General features: G+C 35.5%; 2 protein-coding genes across 2 annotated transcripts; one reads left to right on the forward strand and one right to left on the reverse strand.

The window, feature by feature from the left end:
- Window positions 1–1,076: 1,076 nt before the first annotated feature.
- LOC116030039 (alpha-N-acetylglucosaminidase) lies at window positions 1,077–11,155 on the forward strand. The gene is made up of 19 exons (XM_031272137.1): window positions 1,077–1,449; window positions 2,205–2,278; window positions 2,875–3,086; window positions 3,799–3,920; window positions 4,828–4,916; window positions 5,240–5,334; window positions 5,575–5,656; window positions 5,880–5,986; window positions 6,358–6,388; window positions 6,792–6,909; window positions 7,255–7,305; window positions 7,841–7,950; window positions 8,064–8,166; window positions 8,330–8,428; window positions 8,752–8,862; window positions 9,409–9,656; window positions 9,912–10,149; window positions 10,558–10,636; window positions 10,743–11,155. The coding sequence occupies exons 1-19, from the start codon at window positions 1,198–1,200 to the stop codon at window positions 10,976–10,978; spliced, it is 2,457 nt and encodes an 818-aa protein (XP_031127997.1). The 5' UTR covers window positions 1,077–1,197; the 3' UTR covers window positions 10,979–11,155.
- A 1,133-nt stretch (window positions 11,156–12,288) lies between these two features.
- On the reverse strand, window positions 12,289–15,665 carry LOC116030420 (probable glycosyltransferase STELLO1). Its single transcript, XM_031272666.1, has 3 exons — window positions 13,667–15,665; window positions 13,058–13,184; window positions 12,289–12,979 (listed from the first exon to the last, which is right to left on the reverse strand). The coding sequence occupies exons 1-3, from the start codon at window positions 15,364–15,366 to the stop codon at window positions 12,512–12,514; spliced, it is 2,295 nt and encodes a 764-aa protein (XP_031128526.1). The 5' UTR covers window positions 15,367–15,665; the 3' UTR covers window positions 12,289–12,511.
- Between the last annotated feature and the right edge of the window lie 3,591 nt (window positions 15,666–19,256).

Here is a 19,256-nt window from a genome sequence, read left to right on the forward strand (position 1 = left end):
AAATGTCAGAGGGTGCAACTTACAAAGCCATATAATGTAAAGGCAAGCCATCGTCCTAGGCTTCAAAAACATATCCTACAAACTCCAAAAATCACACAGCCAAAAAACTCCTCTATTTTAACGTGACAGCAGTTAAAATGGTTACCACCATTGGTTTTGTGAGATCACTTTCGTGTATGACTAGAGCGGTCAAAACGGGCTTTGCTCGCTGCCCCGACCCAACCCGCTCCCTATTTAGGTAAGGGTGAGTTTTGAAAATAGAAGCCCGCGCAAAGAATGCACTTTTTTGGCCTGTGGGCTGGCCCACCAACCCGCCAAAGTGCCAATTTATTATACATACATACATATATAATATTTGATGAACTTTAGAATTATTGTTTAATGTTTTAAAATTTAAATTAATACTTAACAAGTTATTTTAATTATTTTTATAGTGTACAAATAGTAAAATTAAACTTAACAAAGTAACGAACTAACAACTTAGAACAAGGAAAAAAAAAACCAAAGGTTAGGTGGAGGGGGCCCGCCTAACCCGTGGGGCAGGGGCGGGGTGAGCTAGCAAAACCTAGGCCCGCCAAAGAGCAGGTTTTTTGACTCGCTCCACCGATCGATTTTTCAGCTCTATGTATGACAAATGTATACAATAAAGATAAAACTACATGACCTAAACAATTTCACTATCTTACATGGTAATAAAAAAAAATTTATTCATCGTTATCATGAATTTTTTTAGGTGACGAGAAAAACTTGTATTCATTATTTAAAGGATGCACACTAGATAAACACCGCATTGTGTCTATAATTGGTAAAAAAACATCAACTAGCTTATGTTTTCCATAGATGATAGGACTCAAATCTAAAAAAAATAAGTATACTCAAATTAATAGGTCAAATAGTAAAATATTTTGACCAATGTTTTTAAAAAATACTCCGTAATATGTACAAATACCATAACCAAAAACTCTAAACTACAACTTTACGAAAGTAGCAATTCACTTCTTCTACTTCTTTTCTTAAAACGATATTTTTATCCACCTCATTAAATAAAAAAGAAAGTTGAAGATGAAAACAGAACAAACAAAACAAAAACAAAATGATTAGGAATTCAGGACAAATGTCGAAAGAGAAGCTTTGACTTGCCAGTCGAGAGCTAGGGAGTAGAGAATCAGCAAAAACACACAATACTTTCCTCAGAGGATGAGGAATCCAAACTTAAACTGGAATATGGGGTGTGATTTGAATTATTTCTTTGCGTTTCTGATTCTTACTTTGTTTGTGTGTTCATCATCCTCACTATCAGTGCAAGAATCAGAAGCTATAGAGTCCCTGCTAAGCCGTCAGGACAGCAAAAGACCATCAAATTCAGTCCAAGAATCTGCAGCCAAGGGTGTCCTTCAAAGGCTCCTTCCCACCCATTTGTCAAGTTTTCAGCTCAAAATTGTGTCCAAGGTACCATATTTCTGTAACTATTCTGTACTGTCTGGTTTCTTTCGAATCCTGGTTGTTTATAAGCTACTCAGTGCCATTTTCTCTGGATTTCTAATTCATGGTCTTTCTCATTTAGTATAATTTCGCTGTTGATTTTCATTATCTGGTTATTCTTTGAATTCATGCCTAATCGGTTTTAGAATATAGAATAGTTCAGAAAAATGTTTAGTTATGAAGATAATAGTGGAGAAAAGTACATGCAGTGCATCTCATTGGGTCTAGAGTACCCAAATTTTATGTGAGACTCAGATTTTTGATCCTTTAATGGGTTCTCAGCATTCTCAATGCTAACTTAGCTCGTTGTCTTTAAGCTGAAGTGTCTTTATAGCAACCACAATAGTTGTTTGGATGTGTCGGGTTTTTTGTCCACAGTAGAAAAGTGTTTATTCCTCTGCAATCTCATATCCTGGGATATTGAACAACTTTTCTTTGAAGAACATTTATTAGACAATTTTGGCTTGAATTATTATCTCACAGAGAGGTAGGTTACCAAGCAAGAACTAGAAATAAAAAAACAGGATTCAACTGTTCTTTAAACTTTTAGGGAAGATACTGTTTCTTTTGACATAACTGTTCTCCATCCTGTAACACGCTATTCTTCAGCTGAACCATGCAAATTTCATATCTTAATTTCTCAGGTTCGGTGTCATTGTTATCTTTATCTGGTTGCATGGATTGATGTTATTCTAATCCATATGCTTGAAAGCTGGTTGTAGGATGTTTGTGGTGGGCAAAGCTGTTTTAGAGTAACCAATTACAAGAGCTCAAGTGGAGATTCACCTCAGATACTGTATGTATTTTCTACCTTTTATTTCTATATACATAATTCTCCCTAAATTTTAATCCTTATGTTATTGGAGACTTCACAAATGAAATACCCATGCCTTCTAGAGTATTATGCAATAGGTCAGAAGTGGGACATGTGCCCAATTCTGAGTTACAGCATTGTTCCCAATCCTATTGCATATATAGGTTGCATTTCTGAATAATTGATGTCTATGATTTGATACACTATCTTATCCACGTAACCTTTTCTCTTCAAAGTGATTTTTCAAAAGTATTACAGAATTTTAGATTATAGAAGAATAGCAGATCTTAAGTTCTACATTGTTATCATTTCCTTGAAGATTCTTTGGCCAGACAATGTCTTTGGGCGGTTATTTCTCTTTTCCTTATACAGAGATGACAATATTTTCATTCTCAGCTAAATAATTCGCAACATTTCTTTTTGTTAAGGGATAGACACACCTTTTTGATATTGTCAAGTCAATGTGAATTAATGATTGCATATAATATTGCTTAATGCTTAATAGTTTCTTCTTTTAACTGTCTGAAACATGCAGAAACATTAACCTTAGATTTTGATTCTCTTTTTTCCTTTCCAAGGATACAAGGAACTACAGCAATTGAAATCACATCAGGCCTCCATTGGTACTTAAAGTATTGGTGTGGTGCTCACATTTCATGGGAAAAGACTGGGGGCATACAAATAAATTCAATTCCCAAGCCAGGATTACTACCTTCTGTAAATACAGAGGGTGTGATGATTCAACGACCTGTGCCATGGAACTACTACCAAAATGTTGTCACTTCTAGCTGTAAGTGTGACATTTTCACTCATTGCTTCAGTCTAACAGATAAATTAGTTCCGCATTCAAAATTTTGGAGCCATGCTGGTTGGCTTAATTGGTCTAACTCCACCCAGAATAAGAAAATGATGAGAAAAGATACATACCTCGGTCTTAGTTAATTTTCTCTTATGTTGTGGACTTTTATGCTCTGTGGTAATGTTCTGGAAGCTGCCCACTTCTCTGCTTGTGGGATTGGATTTATTTATTTTATTTATTTTTATTTTTTTCATTGTGTTTATCATTTACTCCATCTTTTAGTAAAATTTTATGTGTCTGCTATACTTATCCCTAACAAATTCTTGCTTTACCTCAGTTTAACACAGTTTGGTGCCTTTGGGCAAAGTCAGTTTAGCATACTAAAGCTATTTTCAATCATTTATTTATTGAATTAAGAAAACAATCTTCAAGTGTTTTGGGACATAAAGTTCTACTATTGGAAAAAGTGGAATCCTTTTCTGAAGTTCTAACACATGGCCAACAAAACAGGGAAAGGGTTGAAAGTAACAAGTTACTAAGGCTTTCAGGAAGGGTTGCCTTAAGTGCGGCTACATTGCAACTAAAATTCTTTGGTTATTTAGTTTTTGTTTGAAACAGGCTTTCTTTTGCCACATCTATTTCTTATTGCAATTCTATTGCTCTCGGTATCACAGCTTAGCACAATTCAAATATTCAATTGCAGATTCCTATGTATGGTGGGATTGGCAGAGATGGGAGAAAGAGATAGACTGGATGGCACTCCAAGGAATTAATCTGCCCCTAGCATTTACTGGGCAAGAAGCCATCTGGCAAAAGGTTTTCTTGGTATGTACATTATTGCTTCTTAGTTTATGTTGCTAGTTTGGCTTTGAAAGCTTATTTACTGTTTACAATGGATAAGTCTATAGCATTAGCATAGCAATTGCTGCTTATCATTCAGATAGTCAATTCTAGGGCAATTACAGTATAAGGTTTCTCATAATAGTTCTCCACACTACATGAATTAAGCAGACAGTTTTTTCTTTTTTCTTAAAGCTGAGAACTTGCTGCTGGAATAAATATTTAATTCTTGCCTGGGACCTCATAGTCTAGTAGCGTAAGCCTAAAACTCCATACATGTAGTCTCAAAGTTTGATCCCCATTCCCGAGAGTTGTACGAGAATATATATATATATATATATATATATATATATATATATATATATATATATATATATATATATATATATATATATGTGGGCTAATGTTCAAGTGCATCCACCTGTTCCCGTGAGTCTCGTGAGACCCTTCGGAAATGCACACAAACTATTACATGAATACACACAGGGCAGATTGTGCGCATTCGTGTAGTAGCTTCTGTGCATTTACGAAAGGTCTCACGGGAAGAGGTGATTTCATTTGATTATTACTCTCTCTCTCTCTCTTTATATATATATATATATATGTTATTCACACTCCTTCAGTGGAAAGGGATACGATAATTTATAGACAAGGAAGGTCACATAAAAAATGTAACAAACTACCTAGTAATTGAAGAATAGGAAGCAACCACTAATTCCTCTATTAATAATTATTTCTACCTATAAATTAGGGAACTAATTTCTGGTAGAAATTAGGGAACTGAAAAGTGAAAACAGAAGAATATACCGAATAAAAGAGTAGACAATAGTAAATTAAAAACATTCCTTTCAACATTTTCTTTTCTTGAATTTCAACTTCTGTTGTTTGACAGCAAGAGTTTAATTTGACCGCACAAGATTTGAATGATTTCTTTGGTGGACCTGCTTTCCTAGCTTGGGCTCGTATGGCAAATCTACATGGGTAAGGCTTGCCTCCTCAATTACAGTGCAGAACCTTTTTATGACCAAATCATTTATTTTCTAGTTGAAAGATTTAGTTAAATTTATTAAACTAATTATCAGGTTGTAATAATGCTTTAGAAAGAGTTCTAAAAGAATAATGAAGTTTAGTATCATATATCCAAAATAACATTTTGATTTGTCAAAGTTTTATGCATTTCCTATTTCTCTCTTGGACACTTAACTATGGTCATGATTTTCTCTTGCTCTTGCTTGTTTACTTTACTGAAAAATTATATTACATTTACCAAGAGAGTTTACATTTCATCATTCTCTGCAAAATAGATGGGGTGGGCCTTTGTCCGAAAACTGGTTGGATAAACAGCTGTCATTGCAGAAGCAGATATTACAGAGGATGACAGAGTTGGGCATGACCCCAGGTAAACTTTCATTTTGACTTAAAATACTCTTTTCTCATTCTGGCTCATTTACACCTTACAAAATCTGTAGTTATAGAGCCAAAAATAAAATGATTATATACTTCGGCAGCTACTGCCTGCTAGTATGTTTTTATGCTTTTCTTAAACAAGTTAAGGTGAAACATTAATTTTGTTGGATATGTTTCTGATATGTGACCAACAACCATGATTGGTTTTTTTTTTTTTTTTTTTTTTTTCCAGTTCTCCCATCATTCTCTGGGAATGTACCAGCTGCAATAAAAAGGATGTTTCCCTCTGCAAATATAACTAGACTTGGAGACTGGTATTTCTTGTCTAACTACTCATCACTAAATCTGAATCACTCTTTTACATCTTCCTTTCACCATCTCCTTGTTGACATGTATTGTATTGTTTTTATTGTTGTTTTTAACTTTTTCCCTGTCAAATGATTTTAGATCATAACTTTTTCCTTGTCAATTAACCCCACTCAAATGTGTATGTTTGAATGCTCGAATTTGATAAAATTTCAAACTCTTTGATCTTAGGAACACGGTTGATGGTGACCCTCGATGGTGTTGTACTTTCCTTTTAGATTCTTCTGACCCATTATTTGTAGATATTGGTGAAGCATTTATTCGCCATCAGTTAAAAGGTGATTTACTTGTCACGTATTTGTTACTCTCTATTGATTTTATGTGTTATATTTGAATGCAGTCAATAACAACACGATTTCGTTTGCTTAAGTAGTGGTGACTTAAAGCTCCAAATTTGAAATGTCCTAGTTTAGTGTTAGCATTTCCATTCTTTTTTGAAGCTTTTGATCTCTCTCTCTCTCTCTCTCTCTCTCTCTCTCTCTCTCTTCAAAAGCAACATCTAAACTGGAAAACTGTGAAGTCTTATCTGTTGGTCCTACAAATATAGTGTGCTCTACAGTTTTATGATATGTTTTTGTATGGCGTATTATTTTAGATTCATTAACTACACTCCAATTGTTCATTTCTTGTTTACATCTTTGTTTGGCAGAGTACGGAAGCATCACAAATATTTACAGCTGGTATTCTTTCTTTCAACTTTAGTTTATTAATTTTTCTCCTCTGATTACGTGTATGGTGGTCCCTAACTTTCACTTTATCTTCATTCCAAATCCTATCAAATTGCCCGAACAAGTTAGGTGCCTTCTTTATCATCTTCCATATACGGTTATACCTTTGAATGTGAACATATACATAGCTTTAGACTTGGTTAAGAAATGAACCAGCTGCTTTTATATTTGGAAATATTGGAGGTTGGTGTGAACTTCTCAAGTGTATTATGTGTAACAAAAAAAGTTGTATAGTTCATCATAATGATTTATCTACTTTGATGGCTAGGAGTGCCTATGTTGCAATTCTTTTGCTTCCCGCAAAATGTTTCTTCTTATGCTTTATATTATGACATCGGGAAAGTATTTAATGCAGCGATACCTTTAATGAGAACACTCCACCTTCAAGCGATCCATCATATATTTCTTCTCTTGGATCTGCGGTCTACAAAGCAATGTCCAAAGCAGATAAGGATGCAGTGTGGCTAATGCAAGTATGTTTATCTTCTAGTCCACTCTTAGTTTTATTAAGCAATTCAACTTCATTTATTTCACTTTAACTCCACAAGACTATCAACATGACTGTTAGAGTAGCCTCGTTGAAACAATTGCAATTTGCAATAACATTTTCCTTGTACAATTCTCATTGTAAGGATATAACTGTATTTTCACATTGGGGGCGCATGTACCTGCAGTTCCTTTTCTTTTATTCTGCTAGTACTTCAAGACTTGGGGAGAAACTTCCTATAGATGTGTAGAAACCTCACTTGCAGCATATATTGTCCTCTGCTTATTCGGTTGTGCAACAATTTAGTTCTAATTGATATATCAATCTGCAGGGTTGGCTATTTTATTCAGACTCCTCGTTTTGGAAGCCACCACAGATGGAGGTATGCTGTTATGTCATTAGGAAGAAGCTTTTATCAATTTCACATCTTTGAGGTCTTTGCCCTTGTGATGAGTTATCATGTATTCAAGTGTGTGTGCAGTGTTACTTATTTGTTGATCCACGTTGTCAAGTGGACTGTTTTGTGTATCTATCAATTATGCTATCCACGGATACACTTTCCTGCACTCAATTGGGCTATAATGCACATAGGCCAAACCACACTAAAAGATTGATTCCAATCAATTAGCTAATCTAACCCATGGCCTTATATAGGGCAAATTATACCATGGACCAGGGTATACCTTGTATTGTGGACCATGGTCCAAAATAAACTTTTGAGGTACATAATATGTTAACTGCAGACACATAATTTTTAGATCAGGGCCCACAATGCAAGATGAACCCTGGTCCATGGTATAACAATTGCTTATAAATGCATATGTTCTCTTTTATAAGTGAATCATGAACCTTAACAAACAGAACTATTGCTCTTTGATTTTATGAACTTCATTTTCAACGTTAGCTCATACTGACAGGCACTTCTACATTCTGTTCCATTCGGGAAGATGATAGTTCTTGATTTATTTGCTGATGTCCACCCAGTATGGAAAAATTCTTCTCAATTTTATGGCACTCCTTACATATGGTACGCATGAAGTTAACTGCGCATGCCCGTCCTTAAGTGTTTGGCACTCCTTAGGAAGCTCGAATTTTAGTTCTATTCCTTGTTTGATATTTCCTATTATCTACATAAAACAGGTGTATGCTACACAACTTTGGAGGCAATATTGAAATGTATGGCACGATGGATTCTGTTGCCTCAGGCCCTATTGATGCTCGTACTAGTGAAAATTCAACAATGGTGAGTGAAATCCCTTATGTGCACCTCAAAGCTCGTTCCCATGTTCATCTTAAGCTATAAGTTGTGAATTATTCTTAACCCCCTTATTCTACCAGAATGTTTACTGAACTCCTTCGAGCAAACTTCAATTCTGAAGTTCCTTACTTGGCAACTTTCTGAGCAGGTTGGGGTCGGCATGTGCATGGAAGGGATAGAACACAACCCAGTTGTGTATGAGCAAATGTCTGAAATGGCATTCAGGAGCGACAATTTTGACATTAAGGTAACAAAACGTTTTCATCAAAAGTATCACATTTTTCCTCATAAATAACAATCAATCAATTTATCCCTGATTAGTATTTTTTTTTTCTCATAAGTAACTGTTCAACTCTTAAATATTACATTTTGATTTAAAAGTATTACAATCTACTCAAAAGTATTACATTTTCCCTTATAAGTAACAAACAATTTATTCCTGATTAGTATTACATTTTCCATTATAAGTATTACGTTTCCATCTTGACCCGACCCATCTCGCTTATAAGGATATGTGAGACAGTCTCACACAGGAGACTCACCCTAAAAAAAGACTGTTTTCTGTGATAGGCATGGTTGAAATCCTATGCTAGTAGACGATATGGTAAAGCAGTTGGTGAAGTCGAAGCTGCTTGGGAGATACTTTATCACACAGTATACAATTGCACAGATGGAATTGCTGTATGTTCTCCTTCTTAGCTAACTGTCAAGTTAATCTTACTCCATTGTAGTTTAAGTAACATTGAAAATTACTTTGTTTACAAATTGAAAGACATTTTTTGAAGTGCTATGATAGAGTTTACAATTAATTGATGGCAAACTCTAGCTAGTATTGCTCTCAAGGAACCCATTATTCGTGTACATTATGTGTGGACCATAACAAAAAGTACATTTTTAATATACTAAAAGTACATTATTTGATAGTATGGTCCACACAATAATGATTGGTTTATATCTCTATGCAATTACCATTCCGAGGACATAGCTTGTTTAACCGAGTCAAAGGTAAAACCTGACTAGAAGAGCACAAGCACTTGGCCATATAAAATTTCAACTTCTTGTACTGCATTTCTTATGTGTAATAATTTTGTACTTTTAGAATACTGGATTCTTTATAAGTTTCCATTTCAGGAATTATATGTTATATACCCTCCCCCCCCCCCCCATTTCTGCTTCCTCATTGTTCTGTGCTAAGAATATTATCCTTTACTAATAAATTTAATGCAGGACCACAACAAAGACTACATAGTAGAATTTCCCGACTGGGATCCATCCAATCCTTCAAGATCGGATATGCCCGAAAATGATCATACAAAAGCATTTCTTATGACACATCAGAAGAGAAGATTCTTTCTCCTAGAAACTAGCTCATCTTTGCCTCAACCACACTTATGGTATTCCACCGAGGATGTCTTGAAGGCATTGAAACTATTCCTTGATGCAGGAACTGAGCTTGCTGGAAGCCTCACTTATAGGTAAAATGAAGAAACATGACCTGAATCTAATTCTCGGGTTTCACCATTCATATTAATTCAGAAGGAAATGAATAGATTCTAATACCATGTTTAAACTGGGCTATAATGCACATAAGCTAAACCAAATTGAATCTATTCAATTAGCTAGTTTAACCCATGACCTTATAAACTTATATGTTCCCTCTTATAATTTCAATGTGGGACTCTTAACAGCATGAACTACATTGACTTTGATGTTGCATTTGCTTCTGATAGGTATGATTTGGTGGACTTAACGAGACAGTCACTATCCAAGCTTGCAAACCAGGTTTATTTAGATTCAATAGCTGCTTTCACAAACAAGGATGCCAAAGCTTTGAGTGTTCATAGTCAGAAGTTCCTGCAACTTATCAAAGACATTGACGTACTTCTTGCTGCGGATGATGGTTGTCTACTCGGGACCTGGCTTGAAAGTGCGAAAAGCCTGGCAGAAAATTCTAACGAGACAAAACAGGTTTAAACAATAATCTACTCTTCTAGTAACCAGTTTGGTTGGCATGAGTGGTTGTGCACTCTCATTCCTTAAGAGAGGTCAGGTGTTGAAAACCCCCTCTCATATGGAAAAACCAATATAATCAGCACTTCGCCCCTTAATTGGGCCGGTTCGGTGCGAAGGGGGATTAGTCTAAGTATGCACTCTGCCCCTTAATTGGGCTGGTCCGGTGCGAAGGGGATTAGTCTAAGTATGGTACAGGTTAAAGGTGCCTCCTGTAGTTAGGGTCTACTCAGAACACCTCGTGGTCTAACAAAAAAAAATAATAATCTACTCATCTAGTGAGCTTCATGATTCTGGTATAATTAAAAGTTAAAACTGCAATGCAATGTTGTTCTGTGAAGTACTAATTATCCTACCTGTTTTTAGTATGAATGGAATGCTAGGACACAAGTGACAATGTGGTTTGATACGACAAAATATGTTCAGAGCAAGCTTCATGATTATGGTAAGCTTGTTTTCAAATACGTAAACAATAGTTTCATCGTTTTTTATCTGCTTCTCAGTTTACATTAACATAAACTATTTGTCTTGATTGCTGACAATATAATCAGCGAATAAGTTCTGGAGCGGGCTCTTGGAAAGCTACTATCTGCCACGAGCCTCGATGTATTTCAATCATCTGTCAAGAAGCTTGAACGAAAACGTGGAGTTCAAGGTGGAGGAGTGGAGAAAAGAGTGGATTGCATTTTCAGACAAATGGCAGAGAGGTTCAGAGCTTTACCCAGTGAAGGCACAAGGTGATGCTTTAGCTATTGCAAATGCACTGTACCAAAAGTACTTTAGCTGAGGCTTGGAATTCAATTGCACAACTGTGTGGAACTATAGCCAAACATAATAAAAGATCATTTGGCAATAACATGAGCCATGGGATCATAATTGCACATTACAAGCACCGCTGTAAAAGATCTGTTTATTTCAATTCTTTGTTTTCCAATTTAGAGAATAGATATATTTTCCTTTCTCAGTGTTCTAATCTAAGACTGAATGTGAACCAAACTAGGCTTTGATCCCATGTAATAATTAGAGATGGCATATATCTACTTGAATCCACCTCGCATGAATTAGATTCTTTTTGGGTGAGAGTGGGTGGTGGGTTAGGGGTGGGTCTTAAAAAATTAAGCCTGGTATATATATATATATATATATATATATATATATATATATAGAGAGAGAGAGAGAGAGAGAGAGAGAGAGAGAGGAAGAGAGAGAGAGAGAAATAATTCAGTTCCTGTGCGGTGGGTGTTTCTCGTGTTGTTGTGCGGTTGCTTTAGGTGCGTAATTTTCTTCTTCAGGTAAGTGATTTCTTTTAGGCGCGTGGTTTGTATGCTTAAGGTGCGTGAGTATTGAAACTTAAGGTGAGTGAATCTAAAGTTTAAGGTGTGTGGTTTTCCATCTTAAGGTGCGTTGTTTTCTTTCTTAAGGTGCGTGACGTGCGTGAGTTGTTGAAATTTAAGATGCACCATTTTAAAACCTTAGGTGCGTGGTTTGTGTACTTAAGGTACGTCGGCCTAAAGCTTTAGGTGCGTGTGATTTGTGTTTTTAAGGTGCTTTGTTTGTGTACTTAAGATGCGTGATTTGTGTACTTAAGGTGCGCCATTGTAATGCTTAAGTGCGTAACTGAACAACCGCACGAGAAACCTTTCCCGCATCTGAACTCTCCCCTATATAGTAAAATAAGTAGTAACCTTTCCCACATCTGAACTCTCCCCTATATAGTAAAATAAGTAGTAGTATGTAGTTAATTATACAAGTTTCTAAAACTTTTACTAATTTTTTACTATTTTTAGTTCTAAACTAATAAGTTTATTTAAAAAACATTAAAATTTAATTATTATATTTTAATATTTTTATTATTTTATGTTTTAATATAACTAGTGAATTTTAAAGTCACTCAACTGAGTTATAATGTATATGATTCAAACTACACTGAAAAACTTAAATTCAATCAATTAACTAATCTAACCTATAACCTAACTTAAATTCAATCAATTAACTAATCTAACCTATAACCTTATATGTTCTTTATAATTTTATCAAATGTGGGACTCTTAACGCACAAAAGAAAATGAAAAATCTCCCCATATAAACGCACCGTCATTGGAATGAATGCTGATGATTCAAAATGAAACAAAATCAATCCTTGGTACAATGTTACAATGTATATACAGGTTACAGACAAGTGAAAGAATACAACAGAGATTATTGCTGCAAAAAAAATCAAGAACTGAAGAAAGTATGTGGAAAAAGGTATTGCATGCTTTCTATTGGTTTTATAATCTCCAAAGCATCCAAATATTCACAAGTGTTAAAGTATCAAACCTTAGAACAATTCCATTAAGAGGGGATCGCCTTCTGCCATGAGCCGTATTAGCTTTATGAAGTCAGACTCGGTGGAAACTATCCATGGATGCACTGCTGGTGCTTGAGCGGAATATATGTTCAATGAGTTTGTAGATGGCTTTCCCGTCTTGTAAATCATTCTATTCAGAAGAGGGTCAAAATTTCGGGGCACATCCATTGCCATGAAGAACATGGGCACCGCAATCTTGTGGTGTATTTGCAGGTCACCCACTAAGTCTACGAGATCAATGAAGTCCTGGGTAAAACGTCTAGGAACGTAAAACACCTCGGATCCACACAGTGCAATGTTCTGGTCACTTGGGCCGCTTTCTTTGTAGTTAACTTGGAGATGAACTGGCATTGTGCTCACCACTTTCTTCACCAGGTCCGCTTGTTGTGAAAACCACGAGGAGTCCTTTCCATCAATAGATGTTCGGGACAAGGGCACCTAACCGGATAATGCAAGCGAGATAAATAAACCGTTCTTGAAGAATCATAGAGAACAATTTAGATAATGTCAAATTACCTTATTCGCAATCCACAACCTAGATGTGTCGGCTTGCATCAGATTCCAATAGTTTAATATAGTGTTGTCCTGAAGGTAGAGGAACCCTTCGGTGTCGTTAAATCTTTCGAGAATACCAGGGATGTATCTGCCATTCAATTAAAATGAATTTAGAAACAGCCTTACTGTTGAATTTGAAAGATCCAAAGGCCTAGCCGGTGGAGAATAACAACCACCGGCCAGTTAGGCAAAAGCAGAGATGAAGAATCAAGGAATGAGAAAAATTACAATATATTACTATATTTCTATGTTTCTAATGAAGAAACATAGTACACATATATACAAGCACATAAATGTTAATTTAAACACCTACTCATAAACAGACACAACCCAATAGACAGACATAATCCTTTTCAACACTTACCACCAAGCTAAGTGTCAATTCCATTAAGAACGTTTGTTTGAATTTTAATTCATGTGTAACCTCAATACCAACACACATGGATAATAAATACAGGGGAAAACTTTAGGAGGGAATTTAAGAATGGAAAGCTAAACAGTGAAATTGGAAATCCAAATATAACCAAAACGCTTTAAATTAAATAACTAATCAAAAGCTTCTTTACGTACTTGTATATTTGATCCAACTGGCCTTGCTCGACAGCCAAATCAGCATCGGCCTGTGTTGACAGAATAACCACAGTTTTGAATATCCTTCCATAAAGCAGTCTCCATTCTAATGCAGTTTGCTGCACAGAACTACTGACAAACATGATTAGCACTACTTTGCCGAATCTCTTCCTCCACCGTATCAAGTTCCCGATTTCATAATTCACCACACCCGATTCCTCAACTCCAAGATGTACAGAAGGTAGCTTTTGCGGGACAAATTCCTTTCTGTCCCCCAGGCCAATATTTGGCTTTCGACCATCCAACTTTATTGTCGTTAGCCTTGGCTGCTGATACCCAATTGCAATCAAATCTTGCAACCAAGCAGCAGTGAACTTCACATCGTTCTCACTCCAAAACCCCTCTAGTGCCATGGAATAGCTCAATTGCAAAATTTTGTCGAACAATTTTTTACTTTGGGAACGGGATCTCCATGAAACTAAATACCTTACCAAACGACCCACATTAACGTGTAGATCTCTCTCTTCTGAAAATGGATATCCTTCAACTTTGTCATTTCTGTGTACCGTAGGTGGATATACAGCTACGAAACCACCAATCTCCCATAACAACCTTTGTGCCCAATAGCCTCTTAAAACATCAGAAGCCATTGTGCTGACAGAAACGGGGAGCATCAATCCCCAGAATGCATTATAATGGAACATAGTGTTGAATGAATTGATCGGAACCATTAACCCTTGGGGCAATGCAACCTTGGGGGCACGCTCATCAAACCTAATATCGAATGCTTCTGATCCTCGCTTTCTAGTTGAATAAAAAACTGCATCAACATCCGGCAACCCATTTGAGATACCCTGCTGTATATATTGCTTCCCTCCAGACACTTCATGGTAAAACTCCTCATGATTAACTACACCCACATTTTCCAACGGCAACCCTCTAGGCCAAACAGACCTTTGCCCAAAATGTATATAAGGATTCACAACAGTCCTATTCACAATTTCTAGACTATACTGCAAAATTTTCTCCTCTTTTCCTTTCAACCCATCCAACTCCAAATCAAAATGCTTCCCAATCTCTCCACCAATCACGTCCCCACGATCATCGAAATCAAATATCCTCTTAGCACCATGCTGGATTGCAAAAAGATACCCGACACTCTTCCTAAGATAAGAATCATAAGGAAGGTGATCCACCACCCTAAACCCCAAATCAGCCTGTTGCTCCAATGACAAGTATATAGCACCCTTCAGATTCCAATCCTTTGGGGTCTTTGAAGTTCCTATTGCAAGAACTTGCCAACCCTTTATCCTAACAAGACTTTGGAGCGAAATAGAGGGATAATCCGATACAGAGACCACAATCCATTGTTCAGAATGGAACGAAGAGTAAGGCGAGGACTTATCTACAATGGGTTGGACCGAATCAAGATCGATTTTAGGCAATTCGGGCTTTTGAGGTTGACCATGGTGTGATCTCTGGGAGCAAAACAAGGTAGTGGGGGTGGTAAAGGAAGTGTGGAAGTAGAAGAGGGCAGCAACAGTGATGGTAAGGAGTGAAATTATGAGGATTTTGACAGAGTTTTCTGATGCCCATGTTGAGAAATCAAGATTCTTAGTTTCTGAAAGCAGTGCAGCTTGTTTTTGTTTCAAAATTTGGGGCTTTGAGGGTCTAGTGGATGGTTGGTTTTGGACCATCATTGGATCAGTTACTATCAACAAGGCTTTTGGTTCAGTTTGTAAATGCAAATCCTTAAACCAGTACAACCTTTTCCCAAACCCACACAGATTTGCAGACTATAAGGGTAACTAAAATTAAAGAAACAAACAAAAAATGCAAGTTTTAAACTGTGTCTATGCCCATATATATAGAAATGTATGATTGTCTCACCTTTCGGCTCCGCAATGTAAAACGAAAATCAGGGCTCCTGGAGATTGACTAAACCTCTCTGAATTTGTGTTGCTTCTAAACTTGCAGATCAGTCACCGACAGTTCTTGTTTGTTAATAATTTAAGCTGGGGAAACATCCAACACTCGCTTGAAATGGCGCGTGAGTTTAAAGCTGTAGAGCAATTAGTGATAATTTCTCTTGGATCGTTGCGATTTTTGAAAACTTTAAGAAGATCCTCTCTACTTTTAGGAATTACATTAGGATCATCTTACTTGGAGTTGCCATGTTTTTTTTTTTTTTTTTTTTTTTAATTTATTTGTTGACCATGTCATTTTGAAAATTTAATAAGGGTTAACTACACTTTTTAGTATTTTTTTTCAAAAAAAAAAAATTACACTTTTTAGTGTGTAAGATGAGTAAGAATAGTCAAATTAATCGCTTCATTATAAGAGTGAGTTAATATTATGTTTAATTATGTATTAAGATGGCAATTTAAAAAATTTCTAGTGATAAACTCATTAAATGTTTACAAGTATAATTGGTATGTTTTAAGTTTTATATCATTTCTATTTTTATTTTTATTATAACACACTTGACTAAATATGTGTAAAATTTAGAACAAAATTAACCGCAATAAAAAATATCAATTGCTTTACCTAAAATTATACATTTTTAAGTAGTAGATGGTGGTGAAATCTCATTATTCTTATGTTAATTATAATTATAAAACATTTCTTTAGATAAAAATGTTTAAATTAGGAAAAAAAACTGACAAAATGAATACCTAGTTTTATATAGTTATATCACCTACTATATTCACACTAAAACTACTTACATAACTTATAAATAGAACCAAAAAATTGTGTTAAGAACCCATGGTCCGAAGTGAAGCTCGTGTGGTGGGGATAATCTAAATTAGGTCACCACGTTCGTTGAAGAACAATAGAAGTGTAGGTGACGCCACAAGGAAGGTATATAGTAAATCCCTTCATAAGTCGAATGAGACTCTCTTAGAACTCATTGAGAGAGAACTTGCATTGTGCAAGACTTTGATTCAAACTCATTAAAAAAGATTATCTACCAACTCTAATGTAAGCTAGACTACTTATAGCCTTATATGCTTCTAGAGTTCTAGGATTTCCTAACTTTAATCTTGGTCATAATCCACCAACAAAAACTCTGAAAAAAAAAAATAACCACAAAGAAAGGAAACAACAGTGTTTTTTTATCACTTATTGAATTATTGTTGGTGCTCAGGTGACTTGACAAGAAAAATGATATTTTGAGCCAAACATTGAACTATTTGATCAAGTTTTCAAGTCATCATAACATGAGGATATTTTTGTGAGGCAAAATGAAGCAAAAGAGATTGAACAATACTCTTTCGTGTGCCAAATTTTTGTTTCGTAATGGTCTTAATGATATAGGCAATTCAATGCAAAAGCAAAACAAAAGAAAGCAAGGTGGCATTTCTCGCCCAAATTGACGTCTTCTCGGTATCTCAATCATAACTTGACGTAGGAAAATTCAATTTGAGTGGTTTTAGCGTCGTTGTAAAGCTAACTTAAAAATATACAACTTCTATGAAGATTATAAAGAGTAATTTAAAGGTTTCAAGGATGAAAAATAGCCTAGAAGACAAATAAGATTAATAGGAATTTAGTCTGGTAGGCATGGCCACATGCGTGGCTGTGCCTATGTGCGTGCCTATGACACAATACCTCCTATGTCTATATTTTCTTGGCCATGGGCTCGACGTGACCATGGCCATGCGATGCCCATGCCTAGCATCCCTGGCCAAATGTAAACATTATTTGACCTAATTTTGAAGAGAACTCACAATCCTTTTATTCCATTTCAATTTTCTTTCATTTCCTACTTAGTTTTAGCTTTAGTTTAGCTTAGATTAGTATAGATTTCTTGTTCCTCCTCAATTCCAAGCTCAAGAACATTGTAATTTTGGATTCCAAAACTTCCAATAGATAAGTTTTCTTATTTCATCTATTTTAGAGTTAATACCACAAATGGTCCCCTGACTATTAGGCTAATACTCCTTTTAGTCATCGACTTTCAATTCAACCACAAATGGTCCTTCGACTTTCATTTTTGACCACAAATAGTCATTCATTAAAATTTCTGTTAAATAGGTGTTAAATCTAGGGGTATTATCATCAAATTGATATATATAATGGTCATAAGATAAAAATGTTTAGAACTTTTCACCAACAAGCATAATTGAAACAATTAACGAATATAAATAGTCCTAAATAAAAAGACAATAAACATTATTCTCGTAATTATGCGTACAAAATGAAGATTTAATATTAGAGCTATCTATTTTTTTATTTAACCAATAGATTAAAATGGATGAAATTTTTTTTCAAAAACCTTACTTCCATCATTTTCATGGTTGTTCATACATGGCCGATTAATAGTTTTCACTCTTCATTAATTGATCAAACATTTTGTTTGGGACATAACAAAAGGCCGACACGGTTGAATTAATATAATTAATCAAGTACAAATTACGATCATTAATCATGGATTTTTATTTAATTTGTTCATTTATGTAATTTGTCACGTCCATTTTGTTTTTATATTTATTAACTTAATGTTTATTAATGTTTGAAATTAATTATGTTGTCATATAATTCTCAAAAAGAAGTAATCATAATAATATTAATCAATTTAACGATATTACCCTTAGATTTAACACATATTTAACAGAAATTTTAACTAGGACTATTTACATACTACATGTCATAAATTCCAATCATGGAGAACGACATAACATTTGTACTCACCATAAAAAAATATTACATCATAAAACATATATATCCCATGCTAATTTGCAACTACGCTCCCACCAATTGAATTTTCACCAAATTGACCATGGTATATATCGTCACTGCCTTCATACTCACAAGGTGGTGAATCAGTTTCTCCCTCAATTAGCTCCAAAACCAACCCAGCTACTAAGTTGTATAGTCTCTTGGCTCTTAACCGAGTAATTGGTCCTAAGCCTAAACAAAATTACTAAATTCTAGTATCACCATATTAAGTTTCTTTCTTTCAGAGTAGTGATGGCAATCGAAAATCCTATCTACATTCTTCTCCCATTCTAAATAAGCATATAAAGATCTCTCTTACTCGTAAAGTTAGGAATATGTTCTCTAATGTTCTCAATGTCATCATCTTCCTCATCCCTATCTCTCTTATTGCTTCTATTAACCCTTTTCCTTGTTCTCCTATCACGATTTTCCTCACTTGTACTACCCTCATTCTTTCTCTCATTATCTACTACATTCACCCTCTCATTTTGACCTTCATTGTTATTATTTGAGTTAATACCTCAAATGGTCCTTCGAGTATTAGCGATTTACCAAGTGTGGTCCCTCGTCTTTAAAACGACCACGCGTCATCCTCCATGTTTTTAAAAATAACCACCCGTGGTCCTCCGTTAGATTTTGCTGTCAAATGGGTGTTAAGTGTGTGGGCAAATATGTCAGTTCACATAAAAAAAGACACCAGATTCACGTCCACCTCATGATCCACCTCCGCCGCTCTTTCCTTCATGGTCGCCGGCTGGCGATGGCTTAGTGTCCAAGGTAATAGGAATTGCCGAGAGAGAGAGAGAGAGAGAGAGTAGGGCAATGAAGACTGAGATGGTGGAGAATGACGTGAAACAGGAGCAGAAGA

The sequence above is a fragment of the Ipomoea triloba genome, chromosome 9, assembly GCF_003576645.1.
Source record: "Ipomoea triloba cultivar NCNSP0323 chromosome 9, ASM357664v1".
Classification (NCBI taxonomy): Eukaryota; Viridiplantae; Streptophyta; class Magnoliopsida; order Solanales; family Convolvulaceae; genus Ipomoea; species Ipomoea triloba.

Excerpts from the sequence above, each read along its gene's own strand:
- LOC116030420 (XM_031272666.1), bottom strand. The coding sequence starts at position 15,366 with ATGATGGTCCAAAACCAACCATCCACTAGACCCTCAAAGCCCCAAATT. Across the intron at positions 13,185-13,666 it reads CAGTTGGATCAAATATACAA|ATACATCCCTGGTATTCTCG; the intron begins GTACGTAAAGAA and ends ATTGAATGGCAG. Across the intron at positions 12,980-13,057 it reads GGTTGTGGATTGCGAATAAG|GTGCCCTTGTCCCGAACATC; the intron begins GTAATTTGACAT and ends TTATCCGGTTAG.
- LOC116030039 (XM_031272137.1), top strand. The coding sequence starts at position 1,198 with ATGAGGAATCCAAACTTAAACTGGAATATGGGGTGTGATTTGAATTAT. Across the intron at positions 3,087-3,798 it reads AAATGTTGTCACTTCTAGCT|ATTCCTATGTATGGTGGGAT; the intron begins GTAAGTGTGACA and ends ATTCAATTGCAG. Across the intron at positions 8,863-9,408 it reads ATTGCACAGATGGAATTGCT|GACCACAACAAAGACTACAT; the intron begins GTATGTTCTCCT and ends AATTTAATGCAG.